Below are 16,354 nucleotides of genomic sequence, written 5' to 3' on the forward strand. Positions count from 1 at the left end.
GTGGACACTGCGGTGGACACTGTGACGTGCCCGTGTGAGCTGGGGGTGGGACAGACTGGGCAGCCCCGTCCTTCACCAGGGGCAGGGCAGGGAAATCCAGAACACAATTGTAAAACAGAAGCACTGTTCTAAAAATTTTTTGGTTTCAAAGTCAGTCTTGCGGTTGTTTTGGTTTTGCTGGTGTAACCTCCCACTTTAAAGACACGGCAATCAGCAAAAAATGTGGTGAGGCACCATCTATAATAAAGGACATATCTATCATGATTAAAATCGAAGAATATTTGTTCTGCCATCAGAGTGTGCAAAGCCAATGTCTACGGCCTTTTTAGACACTAAGTATACAAGATAAATTTCTACTTTTTAAAGAAAATAATTTTAATTTTCATAAGCAGGAGGTTACTATTCCTATTTCCATTTTTATTTCACGCTTTTTTACTTGCTGCTTTTTCCAAAGAAAAGCAGGGAGACAGGTTTTTCCCCATGCCCTCAAAAAATTATGTTTTTATCCTAGTTTTGATTTCTCTAGCCTATTTTGTTTTCCTTTTCACTGTCCACTAGAAAAGAGCGGTGCAGTCTACAGAACGAGAGCTGGATCAGGTCAGGCAGGTCCACGTGCCATCGCTGTCAGCTCCATCACTGCCATCAGCAACACACCTCCCCTCCTTCCCACTTGGTTAATCCGCACACTCCAGAATTCACACCTTCTGACACAAACCCTCGTTACGCCTCGCTATTAAATCTTTGCTGAGTTACTACAAAAGCGGATGGAGGAGGCTGTGAAGGGTAGATAAAGCTCCCGCTCACAGGGCGAAGCGGACGGGTCTGGGTGCGATGACTCCTCTTGGATTCAACGGAAGCTCTAGCGCATCTGAAGGGAATCAAAAGCTCTTTCACACAACATGATTCTGGGAGAATTCTAGCTAATTGCAGGCAAGATTTGTGGAAGTAGTATCTTTTATTAGAGCAGCTGGCATAGCTAGGAAAGGGAGAAGAGCTTTTGGGCACACTTGCCTTTCTCCAATTATCTATTTCTCCAGATATATCTAATAAAATACACCATTTACCCATCCACAAACACTGTCTGGGCAAAGTTCTTACACCATCACAACTACAACCATAGTAAGTCACACCTTAGCTGATCATATCTGCTTGCTTACTGGTTCATGCACGCAATTAAATCATCCACAGAGCACCTCCAAATCATTGCCTTAAATTAAGGAGAGTCAAAAGCTCTATGTACCGATGCCACCAACCTCCCAGAAACAGCAACGGCCTGGTGAATCTGCGATACCTGCTGAGATCTCTCAGCTAATGTTTCACCCTCCACTTTCAAAAATGATCAATTCAATCAGTTCATGCAACATTTTATGTATTCAGCTTTTTTTTTCTTCTTTGCTGTGAGGGTGGTGAGAGCCTGGCCCAGGTTGCCCAGAGAAGCTGTGGCTGCCCCATCCCTGGAGGGGTTCAACGCCAGGTTGGAGGGGGCTTGGAGCAACCTGGTCTGGTGGGAGGTGTCCCTGCCCAGCGCAGGGGGTGGAACTCGATGAACTTTAAGGTCCCTTCCAACCCAAACTATCCTGTGATTCTATGATTTTTAAAATTTGGCCATGATTTTGGAAATCCTGAGTGCCACTGATTTCAGGTGATTTTTCAGAAAGCCGACGCCTTGGGAGTATCTTGAGGATCAAGACTGCAATGTCAAATGAGCTCAAAAGGCAGCATTTGAGCAATACCGGGTGTATTGTGGTACCCACACAACCTCCTCCAGGGAGCAGTGCTGCAGAACGTGCCTCCACACGGCAACAACCGTGGTGACAATGCCTGTGATCGCCATTACATCATCACCGTAACGGTGGAACCTTAATGCATCATATTCTTATTGGCCATAATTCTCAATATCGCTAATGCACGCAGCAATCTAATGAGGATGGAAAGCCCATCCCTACCCAGCGGGCACAGATCCTGTATGTTAGCCCTACAGCCAGGCTGGATCCTATACGTTAGCCCTACAGCCGGGCTGGACATCAGACAATGTGCCGCGGGGACCAGCTATATCCCACCTGCATGGGACTACGCTACCGACAGCTCAACTTCCACCACTTCTGCTACCAAGGCACATCTGTATTAGTTGAGAATAACATCCAGACCCGAGAGAGAGGAACAAAGCCATCTGGAGCAGTCACCAAAATAGCCACAAACATAAAGGTACTTTTAAAAAAATGACAATCAATCATAAAACCCAGTGTAGCTTAAACCAGCAGAAACAGAAGAGCCACGGGGCATTTCCTAGGGATACACGAGAGGCCAGGGTTACGGCCCAGACATGACTACACCCAGCCCCTCATTAATCACCAGGAAACGCCTTTGCCTTGATCGTTTAGCAGTTAAAATCATAGACGTTTGACATGGGAAGACCTTTTCAATCATTTGTTCATCCTCCCATTGCGGTACCTCAGACAATCTTCCCCTTCAGTGCTCCTTTGATACAGTCTGCGTTAAACCCATGCTGTACCCAATGCGTTCCCCTTGAAGTAAAGGAAATGTTTTTATTAGATGGAACAAGACAAGATTCAGGTGGAGAGAGAGCAGCAAACGTAGTGAAAAGCCAAAAGCAGCAGAATTACACTGCAGCAACTGCAATTTGCGTCACGCACGGAGAGCCCTGCAATACCTCTGCGAAAAAAGTGGGGTTTGCTCAAAGGAAAAAAAAAAAGGTATTTTTTTCATTAAGCCTTTTCAGTTGTAAGGCTTTTCAGAATCACAACGTGAAGTTTTATAGTCTTTTTGACTTCAGAGTGTTGCCCCTGAGGCACAGCAGCAGAGCTAACGTCAGGCCAGATCATGCAGGTGTCCAACAGAGGCGCATCCACGTGTTGGGGGACTCAAGCCTTCATCCACAGCCACCATCATCTCCCACCACCAGACGGGGGGACACCACGGTGGCCTCGCTGCCACGGTGGTCCCATGCTTCTCTCCCATGCCACCCGTTGCCAAGTGGGACTGGGAAGCCTGGGAGGTGGTGATGGAGGGGTAAGGAGAAGCCCCAGCCCGGGGTGGGATTCTCCTTGGCCACTTGTCCTGGCTCCGGGCCCAGAGAGCTGGGAAGCGGTTGCCCCACAGTCCAGCCTTTGGGGTCCCTTTGCGTTTTTATCCTTACCCCGTTCTCGGATTTTAGTTGCCTCTTTTATTACAGATTCAGCCCACCTGTGGCGGGGGGGACGGGAAGCAGATCCCCTCGGTAAAGGTGGGCTCCGATGCCGGGTTTTAACGAATCATCTCAGGGATACTTGGCCTCGACTAATCAGTAGCTTCTGTGGGAAAACAACTGAATTAATATTCATCCCGGTGCCAGATTTTTAAAGAGCGTCTGTGCCAAGCGCTGCGGATTATTGGCAACAAGGCCCTGTTTTCCTCCCTCAGACATGTCAGCGTACAAAGCAATAAAAGTCACAAAGGAAAAAAAATGTTGCATTTTAGAGATTCTTTCTTTCTACAAAGCTAGCCATTATCTCCACTCTCTCTGAAGCCAGGAAACATCCACTGAGTCAACATAAAAGTGACTCTATAATGGGTTATTCATCAAGTGGTGATATTTGTGCCTGACCTGACAGGGCTCATCTCCTGGAAGCAGACACGGCGGAGCGTTACCACCTACAGCAGGGGCAGGGATGGACAGACAGGGGAGAAAACAAGCAAAAAGTGCTGAATCCCCCCCTCCCTGCCAGCAAAACCCGCGCTGGTGAAAATCGGTCTGAGCTGTTAATGTTGTTTCACGGCCCAATTACTCCTACCACCATCTGCTCCTCTGTGCAAACATTCTGGAGATGCTGGAGTAACCAGACCAAGCAGAAGGCTGGGGACAGACGTCGTCACCGATAACTAACGCCATGGCCAGGGCTGGGGCCAGCCAGGTCAGCAGCTTCTGAGCAAGAAATCATAGAATCATAGAATTGTCCAGGTTGGAAGGTTCCTTTAAGATCATCGAGTCCAACCATCAACCTAACTCTGATAAAACCCATCACTAACCCATGTCTCTAACCACCATGTCAACCCGGCCTTTGAACACCTCCAGGGATGGTGCCTCAACCACTGCCCTGGGCAGCCCATTCCAAGGCTTAATAACCCCTTCCGTGTCAAAATTGTTCCTAATATCCAATCTGAACCTCCCCTGGTGCAGCTTGACACCAAACTTGACGCTCTAAACTTGGAGTAAACCAGGGGGAAGGAGAGAAGGGAGTTTATGGCGGAGATCAGGAAAACCCCCCCCCGAAAAGCTCCCCTGAAATCCTTTCAGTTGTGAATTCAAAGGACCAAATTCTGAAATTCAGAAGGAAAAAACTCACGAGCTCAAAGCTGCCCCTTCCTGAAGCACACAGCAGAGAGCTTTGTGTACTCCACAAACCCCACGCTACACAGAGAAGGAACAAGCCCTACGGGACATGTTCTTTCAGCAGATCTGCAGGCATCTCACCGGTCTCTTTGCAGAGGAGGGACAAAATCCACCCCAGTAAGGGACAGCTTTAACACGGTGCAGAGAAAGGGATGAACTCCAGCAGGGATTAGGAAATTCTCCATTCCTCTTCCTCCAGGTGGGACACCACTGTGTTTCAGGTCCTGTTTATATTGCGGTATTTTTGCTTAGAGCCGGAGAAGCGCTCCTCAGGAGGGAGCTCCTACTCCTGAGACAGCAGATGCCTTTAACTGCAGTTTAGATTTAACGTGCCTCGGGCCATAAATTTCTTGGTCTCGTTGACTAAGTGCTCTGAATCAGGGCTTGTGAGCTTGGCCTTCAATGCCAAAGGAGCTTATAAGGATTCTGAGAATCTCCCAAGAACCTGGAGGGGTAAACAGCCAGCGCTGCTCTCCTGACTCACACCGAGAGGTGTTTCACTACCTGGGAACCGCTGCCGCTTCCGCAGAGTTCCACGGCAGGAGGACACCACCGGGCACGACCAGAGAGAGAAGAGTCAAAGCATCAACCATTCCTTAAAGCAAGTGTTAGCTAAATAAACAGTCACAGGCTGGTTTGAACACAGAGAAAACACAGCACTCTGACTTTCATGAAAATTCGGATGGAGCTGGTATATATTAAGAATGAAACTGCCAATTACTAACTTTGGGTTTCACTTCCCTGCGCACCAAACGATCTCCCAGTTTTCCACGTATCCTATAGCAGTAAGAGGCCAGGGTGTGGCTGTATTTCCAGCATAAACTTCAATTTTATGAGTTTACAAATCAGATGTTTTAAATTACAGCTGAATGAGACTGGAGACTCCTACACAAGTTGTCATGTCAGGAGTGAACTGGGGAAACATTCACAGGCATTTTTTTTGCGCCGGGTATCGCGTGTGCAGAAGAGAGGCTATGAAAACTGCTTTTAAGCCTTGGAGAATAGTTCAGGAACGCTGCATCCTCCGGGTGGATTTGCTTCAAGACCTCAGGTTACCGATGTCCCAGGGACAGAGAGTAACGCGGAGTCCTGCCTGTACCTCCTGATGCTGGCACAAGCAGCGCTCCCCGTGGCAATGTCCTGGAAGTCCATCAGCACATCGCTCCTCAGCTGCCACGTTACCCCCCCGGGACTCCGATAGCATCATTCCTGGGACGGCTTTTATGTTACAGCTGAGGATCAGCAGTTCTAGGGCTGCTTTCCAGAAGAAGACAAATCCTTTGAACTATGTAGCCAAAGACACTGCGAATATTCCTTTAGCCAGTAAATAATCTCGGATTTTTATGACTTGCCAACCTTTGATTTATGAAAGACTTTTATAGAAAAATAAGGAAATAAACAAATTTCAGTCAGCAATACAAAGTGCGAGTGACTTCCACACAACCTGCAGTCAGAAAATAACACCCATCATTTTTGGGTGGTAAAATTTAACATAAAGGCACAAGGATGGTCTGCTGATGCATTAGCCTGGGACTCTTCCATATTAGCCCTATGGCTTCTCCACCTTAGACATTCCGTGAGCCACATCATGAAGGCCCAGACCTTCAAGGTGCCCAATTCCCATCGATCATCTCCAGCAGGATCAAAGAACTATCTTAATTCTTGTGCCTCTGCTTCAGAGCACAACGTGCAATGGGGAGGTTGCTTCACGTGCCTCATCACAGGGGTGGCGCATGGAGAAACCCCGTGAAGTTTGGGAGATGTTCACCTAAGACAGATAAGTAGCTAAGATAAAATAAGCTGGTTAAAAGTTTACCTGTACTACATACCACAGTCATTACAACTCTCAAAATTATTTGGTCATACTACTGTCAACCCAGGTGGGAATTTTTTTTCCATGACAAAATATTGGCTGCCTCCACGGCTTATACATTGGCTTCCTACCCATCAGACTTCTTTTTTTAAAAAAGCTTCATTTTCATAATATCAAAGCTAGATGATCTTCATGGGGTTGGAGAAGGATGAGGCAATAGGACTTCATTCTGACTGTGGACGCAAGATTGAGTCATGACTGGGTTTGACAGTATTTTTTTAACCGTACATTTTTAAACTATTATACATTATTCTCCAGTCTCCGGGTTCATAGCAACTCACCGAATTTACATACAGTTGTCCTGGTTTCTGCCACAAACGAGGAACAAAATCTGCAAAGTTCTAAAATAGACCAGAAATATTGGCTAATCTGAAGTTTCATCAAAATTGTGAAGAAAACGCTCCGTCGTACATCACTTCTGAGGGTTTCAGATTTTGCAGCATTTACCGCAGGTGACTGCATTGCGGCGGTTTCTAGCGGGGCCGGAGAAAGAGTGGGAAGGAAGGGCCAAAAGCTGGAGTCACTGGCGGGTCCTCCACGGCTGGTGGGAAGAAGAAGGGGAGCAGCCAGTTGCTTCCTATGGAACACTGTCCCTTTCCGACAGAGATCAGGGCACATTCGAAATCACCTGTAGATGGATATGGCGTGTATTCCCAGCCTGATCCACTGCCCACAGAAGTCAAAGTTGAACTGAATTTAACAAGAGCTGGACTAAGCTGATGTTTTAGTACTTTTGACTCAGCAAAACACTCCACCTCCGTCCCTCATCAGGATGGGACCCAACCACACACCTCACATTCCACCTTTGAGCTCAGCTGGGCGTTACAAACGCCCCCCTGGACACAGAGGAACGTTGAAGCGGGGCCAAAGGAAACGCTGTTGCTCCAGCACAACTAGGTGATACCCAGAAAATTGAATGTCCCTTTCCTCTAACAGCTCCACGGGAAACAACGTCTCTGCAGTTAGAAATAAGAAAAACAGGGAGCCCCCAGTGAGCGCTGGCTCTGTTTATTCGGTGTATTTTGTTTATTAGGTATATTAGGAGTCGCTGTAGACTGCCTTTGACAAACATTTTTGCTATCAACAAAATCCCGGTTCCATTAAGCAGTTCAGATTGTAGCCTTTGAAAGTCCTTTTCTAGACAACATTCATCTTCCTAATTAATAATTAATCACACTGTGTTTTTAAAGAGATTATCAGGTGTGATAGCAGAGTGTGCCTAAGGCAGTGACTTCATTAACCATACGGAAGAAGTTTACTTTGTAGTTCCCCTGCCTGTCGCAGGGGTAGGTGCCAAAGGGGTCTCTCCTGGGTTAGAAAGTCAAAGAGCAACAATTTAGAGCAGGAAACAATTGGGCTATTATTTCTCTTCTTTTCTTTTCCTTCTCAAGGAGCTTTTAAATCATAAATCTTCGGATGCTTGTTGTGCAGTTGAAGACTCAAGTCGAGTTTTCCTACCAACGGGCCCAATTCTGTGCAGAGCAGAGAACCCTTCCGAGTTCGAGGAGGACCTTCCCGCGCCGGTGCCCGTTGCCATGGCAGGAGAGTTTACAAACACGCTTCCACCCAAGGAAGAGAGGCTCCATCACAAGCCAGGAGTGTCAGCGGGGCTGGAAACACTGATTTCACCTACAGGACAGTATCTCAAGTAGGCTCTCAGCAAGAACTCGCAGCAGATCCTGCCCAGACTGGAACCAGTTTGTGGCCCTGGCTGGAAATGTCAACAGCAGGACGAAAGCCAGCATCCCTCCTGGGGATTACAAGGCTGTTTTCAGTGTGATCAGCCGAGAATAGTGCTGGACAAATAATCATTACCAATTAATTTGACTCATTTCTGTCAATGAGGCAGCTCCGTGCGTTAATTCGGGAAGGATTTCTGCACTGACGATGAAAATATTTCTCTTATTTGCCAATTTTGCTGTTCCCATTGCCTGGCTTCAGCACCGATGGATACGTTACGCTTTGTCCCATTAAGCTCTTGCTCACCTTCATGAAGTGTCATTAGGATTATTCCCACCGATGGGGAATCAGGGAGGGCAACGTTCTGCCCACAGACCAGCCTGATAACGCAGGGGAGACTGAAAATCAGAGCCCCTGACTCTGCCTCCCCTCTGACCAGAAGGATAATAACAAAACCCACAAATCCCCAGCTTTTTTGAAGTGCTTCTCACAAAGGTGTCGCAGAGGAAGGTGCAACAACCCCTGTAACTTAGCACTAATCTACAATTAAATATACTCGTTTTTAAAGTTAAAAACAAAAAATCTAATGCGCAACTACTTGATACAATGGGTCCGTTTCTCCTTGAATTTTCTCCTGTGAATTATCTTCTATTTTTAGGTCTTTTATTTTTAGGCTGCTGCATGCTATTGCCGGGCAACTCGACCAACTCTTAATTGGAAGCGTTTTGCTTCTCAGGCAGTTTTCTTTCTTCGTTCCCTGCACCACTGGAACCAAACTGTCCCGCGAGGAGATGACAGGCTCCGGAGAGCACGCTGAAAGGACAGGGACTTCCTCGGGGGTGCTGTGCCACCCGGCCAGGTTCGAAGCCAAACTTAAGAGAACGGAACGCAATCACAACCGCTATTTTTAATACTATAGTCACCACCTTTCTCAGTAACCTTGACAACAGCAAAAACCTCATCTCTTTCCAGTTCCAGAGCCCTACTACACCAGTCTGAACTACTGTTCGGACTGAAGTCAGTGGCAAAGCACGAGTCGGGGATAAAATCAGCCCCCGTTCAGCTGGCATTTCGTTTAAAGGGACTTAACGTTTGCTGGGGTATTTAACTCTGCAGAGCTCACTCGCCTTTCCAAGCTACCGCTTTAAAACACCGGCTAAAAATATTTGCCTTATCTGAAGTCAGAGGAATAAATCCTCCCCGCTGCTGGGTACGGAGTGTGGCAGGGCACAACACAACTGCAAATTTATTTGTTAGAAACTGTACATCTGTTATGATTTACGCTTGCCAAAATCTAATTCTTTATGGCAACAATTGTTTCATGGTGCTTAAAGTTTTTCACCTCCGTGCCAGGAATCTCATATGGGATAATTCCATGACCTTGGAATCCAGCAGATACATTCCACATCTGTCTGGTCTGGGAAAGCCCGGGTTTGTTGTGTGAAAACCGGAGTGGGAAAGTAAGACCTGGAAATATCTGAAAATACAGAAACTGCAGCGCTGCTGCTTTTTTGCTTTTTGCTTTTTTTTAATTACCGCTTTCAAGTGCAGTAAATCAATCTCACAGGAGCCGTTACTTTGCTTTTGTTAAGGCGACGTTCGCTTCTGATCCTATCTTCAAGTTAAGGAATATGGTATAAACATTAAAATAATTCTATCTCCGGAAAAAATCACAGCATTTTAATATTAAAGCTAAACCTTGTTGAAGGCTGCTTGACATTTAAATGGAAAAGCACCCAACCTACCGCAAGTAAACACCTTACTGGTGCCTGTGGAGATCTAGGATGGCAGCAAAACTGTAGCTGCTCTGCAATCCCAGGGTAGTACTTTCTTATTAGACTTTTTTTAACAAAAAATGAATGATAACCAGCTTTGTGAACAGTGAACTTAAAAAGCCCTGGTTTTCTGTGACTCTTCCCTGTCCACATTTTCTGCTATTTTAATAACTTGGCTGAGCTCCTGCTGCAGCCTTGCTCTCCGTGGGGCACGGCAGCGTTTCCGTGCACCCCCTGCACCCCCAATAACCTGCACCCACTACGAGCTGTGCGGTGCGGGAGATGAGAAGGTGGACGGAAAGCCACAAAAATAAAGGTTATGCTAAGAAAGGAGAAGAAAAGGTGAAAGTGTTTGCTTGACAAAAGGGAGAGACTAAATATTCTTGTCCATACGGGATGATATTCCTGGTTTAAAGCAGGAATTGCTGTTCTGATCATCACCGAAGCTGGAAATCTCAAAGAGTTTCATGGCTGCACTTCAGTCTGCAGATCCCGAAGGTGCCAGTTCACTCCTGTCATTCTGCAGGACTAATACACTTAAAATATGGTATCCCAAAGGGATCTCACAGAAATGAACGAGTAATTTATGAAGTTCATACAAAACTGTGCTAATAATTTAAAATCCACATGTGATTCCTGGGTGTCTTGGAGAAGCTTTTATGATAAGAGTCACGAGATCCCGCTTGGAACCAGCATTTGGGATGCTGGTGCACCAAAGCTTTGTAAATCGGTAACTGGTTTGTCTAAGGCATGCCGTGAATGACCGTGGTTTGTAATAAATGAGTGCCTTGCCCCAGAATTGCAGGGCAAAGCTCAGCTTTGTGCTGCTGGACACAGAGTGCTCCGAAGGAGGCTGCATTCTCCTGATATATGAATCCTCTCTGCATCTCTAGCAGTCCAGCAAATGGGCTGCATTTCGACTGTTTTGGATTATAAGGCCACAAACACCAAAAAACACATGAAAGAAGCTAATGACTTTTCAACATACTGTGACAACGAAACAGCCAAAACTCCTCTCAACCAGTTTGTAGAATACTGTGTTCCTGGCTGCTCGTGTCAGCTCTCCTGCAGAAAAGTTTAATGTCAAAAATGTAAACTCTTGTGAAACGAGGCTTAAAATACAAAGCTTAAAGTATGTGTGAGCGGGCACAAATACTACTGCAGCACAAGAAATAGTTGGTGCTGGATGTTCGCTCTTTAATGCAGAAAATTATAGGCAATTTCCAAAGTGTGAAACGATGTTAGATTTATAGTGGGAGGGTGAGGAGAGCAGATACTTTATGATTCTGCTGTACGTGGTGTTAATGCGCCTCTCCCCGTTCAAGTCTTAACAGCTGTTCCATCAAGAGGGGGAAAATGAAGGCCCTGGGTAATTCTTAAGCAAGCTGCCAATTTTCCACATGGGATTCGATGGCTAAGAAAACCAGGTTTTCCTAGTCTCATGCTGCTGCAAGGAGTAACAGGACGCTTAGTAACACTACTAGAAATACAAATTTTTCTTATTTACTAAGTATCTTGTTAATGAAAAAAAAAAAATCCCTATGGAGTATTAGTCTCTTTTATTCGGACACTGTTGTTCGGAAGGGGCACTGCTCGTCACACGTTTAAACTGTGTGATCTACAGGCGGAGTTATTTGCACCGACAATTCTGTGAGCATCAGAAGAGAAACCATGTTCATAAATGAAGTACGGATTTCAGCAGCAGCATCCCACACTCGAGAGGAAAGAAAGAGTGAAATTTTTAAGCGTCAGATATTGATTACGAACCAAATTCTGGCTGCCTTGGATAGAGGCAACTATGCAAAAATTCAGAGATAAGGAGCTAGCAAAAGTAGAGCGCCCAAAGCCAGGGGTGCTGTACAACCCTCTGTCACCTGAGCGGGGCAGGGGCTCCTTCCTTTTAAATCCCACCAGGACACAGCAGCCTGAGGGAGCCAGAGACATACCCTGGGGCACCACTAGCCACCTCCCATCCATCTGACCCACCTCATCCCACGGCGAAGGGTTCAGGTCCCCGCCCAGCCCATCTGCCACCACTGCCAGATGTTGGGATTTGCGCTTGAACTGCCACCACAGCCAGATGTTGTCATTCCCAGGCTATAGATCTGTGTATCGACACTCACAGCTGGTCCTGAAAAACTCCTACTTCAACATGTACACAATTATGCCCCAATTCTGGCTTGTTATTCTTAGTCTGAGTCTCTCTGATACCCTTCTATGACCTGTTGTATCACAGCGCCTGGGTATTTGTATGAGATACTGAGGGTCCAAACAGTTATGCCAGAGAGGGAGGAAAAACCCTGTCAGCATCTGTCTGCAGAAGGGAGATGGTGGAACTGAAGTGTCCCAAAAAGATGTCAGCGTTTTCAGCTGCCTGACAGATCCGCCCGCCTGTGTGAGAGTAAACAAGAAACCGGCTCAGCCGTTTGGACTGAGTTTAAGGCAAAACAAAGAACAAATTATCCATTTTCAGATCAGGTCTCTGGCTCCAGTTTACAGATGTTTGTTTGTGATTTCCCTCTGTACGTCCCTGTGGGAGTAATGATCAATGCACCGTGGGGCTGCCGAGCCTGGGGAAGTGTTGGCAACTTGGAACAAGAAAAATCTCCTGTAGAAAACAAACCTTCAAACAGTCAAGACACCAGACACACCTCAACATTCCACTGTCTTCAATTTACTGGAAACCAGGGATCATCCCACTTAAGACATTTCCACAGAATTGCTGCCTCAATTCATTTGAATTCTGAGTAATTCGCCTGGTTTGAGTGGAGTTTATGCTGCAATAAGAGATTAAACTGAACCCAAACATCTTTTAATACACAGTCTTGATCTTTGCCAGGAAATGACAGAGCGTATCAGGATGCTGATCTTACCTCTGTAATAATGAAGAAGTCATCACCGGGCTCTCCCTGCACAACAATCTTTTCTCCATCTTCAAACTGGACAGGTTCCAGTGCGTCAGCCACCGTCAGCCGCTCCCATTTGTCCAGGGACTCTGAAATATTGAAGATCATAAAGCTTTATTACAAAAAGGCTCTAACTTTGCCTGAAGATTCGTATCTAAACTGACAGCTCTGCTACGCCTGGTTCTGTTCTAAAAGAAACACTTCTTTCATCCAGGCACTTCGCACGAACCTCCGGTTGGGAAACATGAATGTATTTATTCATTGTGTCTTAGACTTTACTAATCGCCCAGATAATAATCTGAAAAGTTGGTCAGGAAAAGTTGGCCAGGGTTCCCCCGCCTGCGATGTGATCTGTGTGGGGACGGGAGCAGCCTCGGAGCTGTGGGGAGACACCAATGACACGGGAGTGCCCGGGTCCTCTCCTACAGCATCCCACCCCAGGTGTCAGATCAAGTCCTGCCGTCTTCTCATCAGAGCTGCTCTTGGCCAGTTACTCATGGGCGGCTGGGTAAGCAAAGAATCACAGAATGGTTTGGGTTGGAAGGGACCTTAAAGCTCAACCAGTGCCACCCCCTGCCCTGGGCAGGGACACCTCCCACCAGACCAGGTTGCTCCAAGCCCCCTCCAACCTGGCCTTGAACCCCTCCAGGGACGGGGCAGCCACAGCTTCCCAGTGAGAGGTTTAGAAGTTATTAAAAGGAACAGGTAATACAGTGATACAACCTTCACTGCCTCAAAAAGCTGGGCTGAAATTCATGTTCTAGAGCTCTGCTGATTGCCACTTAACGATGAATTACTGAACTCTGGTAAGTCAAGACACAGCTCCCGACACCAGGATTAGATCTGGGCTGTTCTCTCAGGCTCTAGTTTTCCCATCGTGTTCAAATTATTGCTTTGAAGTGCTGGGTGAGGGGAGAGAGCTGCTCTTTAAAAGTTAAAAAGCCTTTTGGCTGAGCTCGGAAGCGCACACTGAGTCTGGTAACAAAACCAGAGGGAAGTGGTTGATGCACCAAAGGTCAGTTTTGAGTCGCCCGACACACGTCTTCATGGATTTATGCCATTTTCTGTTGCTGTTTGGAAAATAATTATTTCTATTATTTTCTCCACCTCTAATCACTAATGCACTTTCCTGGCGTATCTGTGGCTTTTGCCGCAGAAGCATTAATATCAGAGACCAAGCCCATATTGTCAATGCAACATTCAGAAAGTGCTCTGTTTGACTAAAAATAAGCATAAAACTCTTTCATACAGACTAGAGTCGGCTTTTTCTTTTTTTTTTTTTTTTTTAAAAAGAGAACTCAGTAATTAACAATGAAAAGAAAGAGTCTCTTGAAACTTCTTCCTCAGTTGGCTTTATGAAAAATTCAAAGCTAATTCTAGCTGTAGTCACGAAGTGTCTCTCTTTTGTCTAAGGGACACTACAAATACAATGGTTAATGGTTCTTGCAAGATACTGAAGATTGTACATGATAAAACTCCTAAAGTTTTAGTTGCAGAGTTAAAGTCAAGCATCAAATCAAGCAGACCATGTGCAACTTTTTGCAATTTCTAAATCGCACGTATCAATTTGTGGCTTTACATTTAATTAAGCTACAGAAGAAAGATTTGAAACAATTAGTTTTCTCGTATCTTGTTCAATACACTATGAGCAGGTTCTGATAATCTACAAAATCCTTAGATTTCAAAAAAATATAGTTGCTCTTCCAGTTATATGGGTGGCTACTGGCACTACACAAACCTTGAAAAAATATGTATAAGAAGGTGGTAGAGGGTTTTGTGCCACAAAATCACCAAGTTCTGACCACATGAAGGCAGGAAAAGAAGTTGACTTCTCAGTGCTGCGCTGAGATTTCTAAAATACCTCTCTGTTTCCCAGCTGTCACCTACTTTTTAGACACGTGAAACAGATCCTTACACATTTCACCCAAATTCTCGACGTTCCTGCAATGATGCACTATTTTGTCTGGTGCTTTTCTGTGCTTAAAAAAAAGGTTCAAATCTCAAGTCCTACCTCACTTTTTACCAAGACTGAAAAGCCATACTACAAACTAGGATATAATTATATTGCAAACCACATGTTTAAGGAAGCGCATCTCTGAATAACCTTTCCACTCTGCAATTGTTTGGGGATGTCTCATTGTTGTAATTGCTCCTCATTAGTGCAGGTGCAGGGATCCTTTTTTCTTTAAATACTCATTGTAATTGGGTATAATATGTGTTCTTAACTTAGGAAGATTTAAATTAAGCATACAAATAAGGCATTTAAATGATGAAAACTTTATTAATAAGTGAGTAAGATACTTGGCCTTACTCTAAACACACAAATGTAATTGAAAATTTCACGCATAGCACCTCTCAGAAGTTCAAGTGTATTTTCACTCAGACTCTCATATTTCAGGTAAATAAGCTCAAATGGTAGACGAACACCATAAACAAGAAAAGAAAATTGTTCAAAAAGAAATATAAGTATTTGGATTATATAGCAAATTAATCCTGTACTGTGTTTTGTGGTGTTTTTTTTTTCAAAACAGCCCCAGCAGAAACACAGTGTTTCTCCCACAGCATCAGCATTTCACTGCGCTGTCTAACACTGTCCTCCTTATTAGAAGCTTTTGTTCCCCTAATGGTGATGGATTGGTCGGGCATTATGGGGTTGTTGTTTTTCCTACTGAAGGCCATCAAGAACATGTCCGAATTTCGTGGCTATCGCATTAATCAAAGGGAAACAAAATCCAAGGACAAGAAGCTAAACAGATGTTTTAAGAATGTGAGACGGGGGCTGGAAAATACACAGAAGAAGGGAAAAAAAAAACAGTCCGTTGTGATTTGTGAGGTTAGTTTGTTTGGTGCACATAAATACAGTATTCTCACAGGAAAAAGCTCCTCACCTGTCACCTGGGAGGATGTAACTAGACTTTCTGACAAATTCATCTCTCTGCACTGCTTTCTCCTCTATCCATGGCATCTCTACTGCAACAGCAGCTACCAAAAGGCTGCCAGCGCTTGCCTGCTCCTAGATTTAAGGAAAGATTTGCCCTTCAAACAAATGTCCAGCACATTTAAAAGAATGAGAAAAACAAGTCCTAAAAAGGGCCCTTCACACTCATTCCTAAGGAAACGAGGCAGCTACGAGACCTTCCATTTGACCACTGTCGCTTCCATCGTGCCCTCAAAGACCCCGATTCCCCCCGACAACAGGGACAACGGAGGGACCAACGCGCGAGTCCAAACTGACCCAAAATGGAGACCTTGCTCAGGAATTCTTCATACATCTTCCGCTTCCTCAGCGTGCTGCCCTGTCATTAGAGGGGAGAGAAAAAGGAGGTTAGAGCATTACACAAAGTATTTTTGTGATTCCTTCCTACAGCTGCTCTTTGCTTTCCCTCCCCTTCCAGCTCTCCGGCACGGCCAGTATAAACAGCCTTAAGGCAAATGTTTCCCCATAAAATGTCTGGGCAAGTCGTATCCCTGATAAGCAAAGACAGAAGGAATCAAATTCAATCCCGGTGTAATTTCACTGACTTCACTGGTGTTACTGGACACCGCCGATGAATTGTACCCATTATTTACAGGCGCTCGTTATAAAGCCAGAGCTTCATCAATTAACTCTTTGGCTAATTCAATATATATCTTGTTACCAATGAGGCCCTGCTAGAAGGGAATTTACAATTACAAAGTAGGATAAAACTTAAAATGTCCCCCTCATGGGTCCCATCCTTTTCGGTTAAAA

The 16,354-nt window shown here is 45.3% G+C and overlaps 1 protein-coding gene across 1 annotated transcript in view; it reads right to left on the reverse strand.

The window, feature by feature from the left end:
• PRKAR1B (protein kinase cAMP-dependent type I regulatory subunit beta) overlaps positions 1-16,354 on the reverse strand; it is a 94,225-nt gene that overhangs the window by 7,030 nt on the left and 70,841 nt on the right. The window contains exons 8-9 of the mRNA XM_074158323.1: positions 15,860-15,920; positions 12,592-12,713 (exon numbers count right to left, since the gene is read on the reverse strand). Of these exons, the coding sequence (XP_074014424.1) occupies positions 12,592-12,713; positions 15,860-15,920 (183 nt within the window). The remainder of the gene's footprint in view (positions 1-12,591; positions 12,714-15,859; positions 15,921-16,354) is intronic.

Source organism: Numenius arquata, chromosome 14 (assembly GCF_964106895.1).
Source record: "Numenius arquata chromosome 14, bNumArq3.hap1.1, whole genome shotgun sequence".
Taxonomy (NCBI): Eukaryota; Metazoa; Chordata; class Aves; order Charadriiformes; family Scolopacidae; genus Numenius; species Numenius arquata.